The sequence below is a fragment of the Embiotoca jacksoni genome, unplaced genomic scaffold, assembly GCF_022577435.1.
Source record: "Embiotoca jacksoni isolate LCO1_2020_lvr unplaced genomic scaffold, fEmbJac1.0.p SCAF_33, whole genome shotgun sequence".
NCBI lineage: Eukaryota > Metazoa > Chordata > Actinopteri > Embiotocidae > Embiotoca > Embiotoca jacksoni.
The window spans coordinates 117,213-125,000 of NW_027185385.1; the positions used below are offsets into that span (position 1 = coordinate 117,213).

Genomic DNA, 7,788 nt, shown 5'->3' on the forward strand with positions numbered 1-7,788 from the left:
TAGTACCATTAGCACCTTTAGTACCTTTAGTATCACACCTCACACTCACTCACTCACACACTCTCACTTTCACACACACTCACTCAATCACACACTCTCTCACACACACACACACACACACACACACACACACACACACACACACACACACACACACACACACTCACTCACTCTCACACTCAGTCCTTTAGTAACACTCAGGTTCATCTTGTTTTCACTGTTTATTAATAGTAACACTCTACCGGTAGATATATACTTAACTTTAGATTAGTACCATTAGTACCATTAGCACCTTTAGTACCTTTAGTATCACACCTCACACTCACTCACTCACACACTCACTCACTTTCACACACACTCACTCAATCACACACTCTCACACACACACACACACACACACACACACACACACACACACACTCACTCTCACACTCAGTCCTTTAGTAACACTCAGCTTGATGCGCTTAAGAAACCTTCATCATGATATTCATAAATGATATTAACATATATTAATAGTATTAAAAAACAGTTTGATGCAACAAAGTTACCAAGAATTAAAAACAAAAAACAAAACTGCTTTAGTATATTTAAAATACTTTTTATTCACTGCAATTTGTCAAACGTTTCTTACAGGAAGAAGCTCATAAGACGAGTGCATATGATATAATAATACTGTCGTAGGGTCAAAGTTACGTAATGTTAAATACAGTCTTTGATTGTATTTGTGTGAAAAACACCTTATTATGACCACCTACTTCCAACTTACACAATCCTTCAGGTGTTTGTAAAGAGCTGAACATCATCAAACAGAAAGCTGCATCACAGCCAAAGTGGTTCATATTCAGAATATGATCAGGAAGATCAGCACATCTCAATCTAACGACTTTTTCACACATTTGAACAAACAAACGTGACGGTCTCCAAAAGATGATAAACTTCAACAACACGAGGTGCGAGTCCACCGCTGGCATCAGACCTGCAGATCACGTCGAGCAGAAACAACTTCATTTTCTAAGATGGTCTCCTCTTTGTGGTGAAACTCCTTCCATTGCTCGTGTGCTCGTTTCTAATCTGAACTTTGATGAGCTGTTCTACAACCATCAGTTTATTTTTTGGTACAATGTTGGTTTACAGAGGACACCACTTCAGGAGGTCCGTCAGTCCTTCAGCCCTTCAGTTCGTCAGTCCTTCAGCTCGTCAGCCCTTCAGTCCTTCAGTTCGTCAGTCCTTCAGTCCTTCAGCCCGTCAGTCCTTCAGCCCTTCAGCCCGTCGGTCCTTCAGTCCTTCAGTTCGTCAGTTCTTCAGCCCTTCAGCCCGTCAGTCCTTCAGTCCTTCAGCCCTTCAGCCCGTCAGTCCTTCAGTTCATCAGTTCTTCAGCCCGTCAGTCCTTCAGTCCTTCAGTTCGTCAGTTCTTCAGCCCTTCAGCCCGTCAGTCCTTCAGTCCTTCAGCCCGTCAGTCCTTCAGTCCTTCAGTTCGTCAGTCCTTCAGCCCTTCAGCCCGTCAGTCCTTCAGCCCTTCAGCTCATCAGTCCTTCAGCCCTTCAGCCCGTCAGTCCTTCAGTCCTTCAGTTCGTCAGTCCTTCAGCCCTTCAGCCCGTCAGTCCTTCAGCCCTTCAGCTCGTCAGTCCTTCAGCCCTTCAGCCCGTCAGTCCTTCAGTCCTTCAGCCCTTCAGTCCTTCAGCCCGTCAGTCCTTCAGTCCTTCAGTCCTTCAGTCCATCAGTGGGTGGTCCACAATACATCCTGTACACACTGTTAGAAGGATGGTGCCGTGTGCAGGCCGGATCTCCGTGATGTGGTCTGAGCGGGTCTGATCTCGGTGTGTGTTGGTGTTCTCCCACCTGAACGTAGAACTGTCCAATTGTGATGATTCACCAGGATGAATTTACCTGCCAGGTGTGAACAGGACCAGAGAGAGCTGCTTAGTAAACATTTACACCTACTCCACGGTCTAAATATTCCGCAGGAAAATCTGTCACTATGATTGGCCAAAGTCTTCTTCTGTTTTCTTGTTGGTGTATTGCTGCTACCTCTTCATGTGTCCAACTGGTCAAACTCACAAGTTCTTCAGAGATTAATCGTACCAGCGTACTGTGAAGTGTAAATGCAGCTGTCTTATAAAAGCAGCATTTGAAGCTCTGTAGTGTTCATGTCTCATTATTCCTCTGTTAAACTCCTCTACTGGTGGTCATGGCAACGATCATCATTAACTAACGACAAGTGGAGTTCTTCAGGTTGGAACATAGGATTTGTGGAGTTACATCACTTTGGTCAATTGGACTAAAAACACACTCAAACAAGACAGAAAAAAGATAATAAGGTGTAATATGAATACAAAATAGTCTTAAATGAGGCACAATATGATAGTGTGTATATCGAGTATTAATCTGTGCCTGGATTAAAATGAAAATGTAGAAATACAATTCACTGAGCTCAAAGACAACATCAGCATGGATGATGATCTCCTCAGTGTGTGTGTGTGTGTGTGTGTGTGTGTGTGTGTGTGTGTGTGTGTGTGTGTTGTGATATTTTGGGGCCAATATGGCCAAATAAGAGAATCAAAGCACGAGTCATCTGAGAAATATAAAACTTCATGTATAATTTGTTAGTTTTTGGACTAAAAGGCTGACGGTCATTTTCCTTCACTGTTTATTCAAATAAAAATGTGTTTTATGTGGAGGTTCAATCACTGTTGATGGTAAATAGAGCCAGAAATTCCTGAATAAACTTAATTTCTACTGCAAGTTCCAATTAGCAAAAATTTAAATGCAGAGGATGTTAAGGATGAAGTTCAATTTGTACCAGAATATATGGCTGAAAAGATGCAGTGGAGAAAAGCTGAGGCTCCGGCATCATTATCGATACAAACGGATGCAGCTGACCATTCAGAAATGGAGCAGACAGCCACTGCTGGTGTCTTTCATCAAACTGATGCTGACAGAAACACACTCTTTCTACTGAAGTGACTTTCAGTTGGGCTGTTGCTGACACCCATCGAGAGCCACTGTGTCCTCCCCTTCTTTAGGTTACTGACGATCAACAGGAGACAACCAACACTGGCAGCAGAGGGCAGATGACCATTAAGTGACTATTTATGTCATCTAACGCCGTGTTTCTGCCAACATAGTGAGTGAGGGATGTGATACACAACATGTTGGACGTGTTTCCGACAGCTGCTAATGTTACAGTATCTGATCAGCAGTGGGAGCTTCTTGATCAATAACAACATTACTTCCTGTCTTTCTGCTGGCACGGCTTTACAAGAAGAAACACTTGGGTTGTTTCTTGGTTAAATACAGCAGCACGAGGAATTTACTGCTTCAGTTGACAATCGGTGACATCCACTGTTGAGGTTGGTCTAAAAACCAATCAACTCACACAAACATTCAGAGGTTCATCTTTCCACATCATCTAAATCGCTGCATCTTATGTTGGTTCTTTGGCCAACGCTCCACTTTACACAGTGGTCATTACTTTCAGGGAACCTGTGCGGAAACGCAGGATCTTCTTCTTCAGGGCATGTGAGGCCTTTATTTTGACAAAAGCTTTGGGCTGAAGAGGAGCTCCGGGTGCAGGAGGTGATGGGAGGCCGAGTTGGGGGGGTAACTGTTGGGGCCAAACCAAACCACCACTTTCATCTGAGTCACTGGACAGAGAGCTAGACTCCGGAGAGTCAGCCTCACTCATGCTGGATTCGGACTCCCCCGGACCTGGATGAGGGTAGTCCTGACATACTGGGTCCCTCTCCAGCTGGTACTCCATGTGCTGGTGATGATGGACGTGCTGGTCGTTGTGGTTGTGGTGTGGGTAGCCATATGATGCATGTGTAGGCCGAAACTTGCGCGTGCGCCTGAGACACTGGTCCCTTTCGTTTGGAGCTGAGGAGGTCTGTATGGGCGGCTGATCAGCCTCATCCTGGCTCAGCTCCAGGGTGGACTGCCAGCGCCGGCAGCTGCTGCTTCCCTGTTGCTGTTTCTTGGTCCTGGATTGACTGCTCCGGCTTCCCCTTCCACCGCTCCCACTTCCTCCACCGTCCCTCTCTACCGTGTTGTACTTGCGCTCGGGAACCCGCTGTAGACTGTTTTCTGACTGAGACCTGCATGCCTTTTTGCCCGGCTTCCTGCTGGAATTACTTTTGTCTTCACTTGTGCGACACTTTTTGGGGCCTCCTCGGGATCTGGATGGTTGGATGTGAGGTGCTGCGGGCTGCTGCTCCTGATGATGGCCACTCTCTGGAGAGTAGGTGCTTCGGTTGGGTTTTAACACTGCAGAGCCCTTGTGTGGGTTGGAGTGGTGATGAGGATAAGCTCGGGTGGAGGCTCGGCAGGGCTGGGCTGGAATATACTCTGCGTTGACCAGCAGCTCTTCAGGAGAGGATGGTTGTGGAGGCTTCGTCAGAGCTGGAGGTGAAGGGTAGTTGTGGAAGTGTTGTGGTGAATCAGGCTCACAGGTGCTTGAGTCTGGGTGGGCTGGCAGTACTCTGCAGGATGAGGTGGAGCGGGAGGTGTTCATCATGGAGGCCTGCCTGGGCTTGGGATAATGTGCCAGTTGGACACTCTGCTGGAGATGGTGATGATACGGGGATGGTGTCTCATCAGTGAACCCGATCTTTAGATAGTGCTCCTGATGCAGTTTATGGCAAGCCTGTGGAGCAGGTACTTCTGAACACTGGGAGGGAGAAGGCATCTCTGGAACTGATGTGTGCTTTGCTGAACTTTGCTCATCCTTGTGGCACAGACTACTCTGCCTCACCACAGTAACAGCCCGGGCTTCATGAGCCAGGCTGGTTCGGGGCTTTGAGGGCCGTGTGGGTACAGCTCGCCGTTGGACCAACCCAAATATGTACATCTCAAACTTTTGACTATTTTGACATTCTGGCTCACTGGGGTCGACATTGGTCATCTTTCGTAAAGCGTCAACAACCATGGCTTCTCTTGTTTGGTTTGACAAACATGTTTCTTCTGTCTCTGTCTCCTCTGTCCTGTCAGGAGCTAAGAGGGAAGGACGGATCACTGAGAGGGAAGGAGGCATCACTGAAAGGGAAGGAGACATCACTGAGTAGGAATGTGATTCAGGAGATCCATTCTGCTTGGACCTCTCCTCTCCTGACAAACAGAACAAAGACAATTATAATTACAACCAACACCTACAAAGACGATGCAGCAATGTAAGATTTTTCAGTGTAAAAAAATAGAGTATGGTGTTAATGTAATAATAAGACAGTCACAAATCCAATGAGAAGTATTGCTTGCAATAAACAAGCACAGTAGGGTGTGCTCTGCACAACAACACAAAACACATTTTTAAATTGCTACTGAATTCATGAAACCTTTAAAAGTGGTTTCTGTCTGCCAAAAGCACCATTTCTGCAGGTCCTATATTTCCAAAATGTAAACACTCATATGGCTATCTACCAGGGACTAGTGGTTAGTTTGATAGTTAATGGTATGAACCTAAAAGATATTCAATATTTGGAAAGATTTAAACAATAAAATGATATTGCCATTATACATAAAAAGAAACAAGACAACACAACCTCATATATAATTAATTGTGTGATTTTGACCTTTTAAAAGGAAGAAAACAAAAAATTATGAAACTCTGAAAAACATGTATACCCATATCTAATTGAAAATAGACCAAAGACAACAAATCAAATGTTGAAACTGAGAAATTGTATTGTATTATAAAAAAAATATCTGCTCATTTTGAATCTGATGTCAGCAACAGGTCTCTATAAAGTTGTTCCAGGATCATGTTCACCACTGAGCTACATCACCTCTTCTTTTAACAACACTCTGGAAACCTTTGGGAACTGAGGAGACCAGTTTCTGGAGTTTTGAAAGTGAAATGTGGTCCCATTCTTGCCTGATAGAGGATTTCAACTGCTCAACAGTTCAGGGTCTACTTTGTTGTATTCATGTCCTGATGCTCCAGATGTTTTCAATGATTAACAGGTCTGGACTGCAGGAGGCCAGTTTATCAGCGGACTCTTCTACGACGGAGCCATGCTGTTGGAATACGTGCAGAATGTGGTTGGACGTTGTTCTGCTGAAATAAACAAGACCTTCCCTGAAAGAGACGTTGTCTGGATGGCAGCATATGTTGCTCCAAAACCTGAATATATTATTCAGCATTAATGCTTCCTTCCAGATGTTCAAGCTACCCATGCCATGTGCACTAATGCATCCCTGTACCATCACAGATGCTGGCTTTAGAACTGAGCTGATAACAAGCTGGATGGTCCCTCTCCTCTTTAACCTGGAGGATGCAGCGTCCATGATTTCCAAACAGAATCTCAGATTGTGATCCATCAGACCTCAGCACAGTTTTCCACTTCACCTCAGTCCATCTTCAATGATCTCGGTCCAGAGAAGGCAGCGGTGTTTCTGGATCATGTTTCTATCTGGTTTCTTCTTTGGAGAGTTTTAACCTGCATTTGTGGACGCAGCGATGAACTGTGTTCACAGACGATGGTTTTCACAAGTGTTCCTGAGCCCATGCAGTGATTTCCACTCCAGAATAGTGTGTTTTTAATGCAGTGCTGCCTGAGGGCCCGAAGATCACCACCATCCAATATTGGTTTCCAGCTTTGTCCCCTGTGTTCAGAGATTTCTCCAGATTCTCAGAATCTTTTAATGATATTATGAACCGTAGACGATGAAATCCACTAATTCTTTGTAGTTTTACGTTGAGGAACATTATTCTTAGATTGTTGAACTATTTTCCAACACAGTCTTTCACAGAGTGGTGAACCTCTCCCCATCTTCACTGCTGAGAGACTCTGCCTCTCTGAAATCATCTTTTTATACCCAATCATGTTACTGATCTGTTGCCATGGTAACCTCATTAGTAGTGAGATGTTTCACCAGGTGTTTTTTTTTTTTTTTTTATCTTTACACAACTTGTTCAGTCTTTTGTTGACCCCGTCACAACTTTTTTGAAAAATGTTGCTTGCATCAATTCAAACTGAGCACATGTCACATCTCATCCTGTCCGTTAAGTTTTTTCTCTCTTATTTTGCAATTCTCTGGTTCTATTTCCTGTTTTATTTTGGTACTTACCTCTTGGTTCTTATCCGTGAGTTTGTTTGTATATGACCTGAGTTCTTTGCCTTTGGCCTTGACTTCTGCCTGAGTGGATTGATTACTAATTTTGACTTCTGGAACATTTTTATGAAGCTGCCTTTTGGATTATTCCCTGGACACTGTTGCCTGTGGTTTTTCTGAACTGTTCTCAGTGAAATCTGTTAACCAAAGCTGTGTTTCTGAGTTGTGCTGTTGAGTCTTATACTTCCTGCCTTGTTACACATATTGTTCATAAAAATTTTAAAAATGATCAGTTTCAACATTTGGTCTTTCAGGTAAATATATGTGTAGCACAATTAATTTTCTTCCAGTTTATTCAAACTATATTTGAATCCATTTGCAGTCTCAGCAGACACAATTGTAGTTTAATTGTGTTAATGTTTAACCAGCAGCTCTGTGGTATAACAGACAGCACTGTTGGAGGAAATCCAAGTGTGCTCACATGTTTTTCCGCTGCTTTAATAACACGTATGAGTTTAGATGTGGTAAAAGTTCACTGATGAAGGATGCTCAGCCAAGGAGGACATGTGATACATTTGTATGCTTGATGTTTGTTTGTCAGAGAATGCTAACTGCATTCTTAATGACTTCAATGACAAAGGATCATTCCTCTTCTTGATAAAAAGTGAATGACGCAGTGCAACTGCGTCATTCACTTTTTTGAATTCAATTTAATTTATAAAGCGCTGAATCACAACACAA

General features: G+C 43.7%; 1 protein-coding gene across 2 annotated transcripts in view; it reads right to left on the reverse strand.

Annotated features, from left to right (window-relative positions):
- Positions 1-596: 596 nt before the first annotated feature.
- LOC138207671 (dapper homolog 3-like) overlaps positions 597-7,788 on the reverse strand; it is a 19,499-nt gene continuing 12,307 nt past the window's right edge. Inside the window, exon 3 of one of the 2 annotated variants that reach the window (XM_069165066.1) lies at positions 597-5,031. In XM_069165066.1, coding sequence (XP_069021167.1) covers positions 3,455-5,031 — 1,577 coding nt within the window. In that variant the 3' untranslated portion in view covers positions 597-3,454. Of the gene's footprint in view, positions 5,104-7,788 lie in introns of both variants that reach the window. The other variant, XM_069165065.1, reaches the window with a different exon arrangement.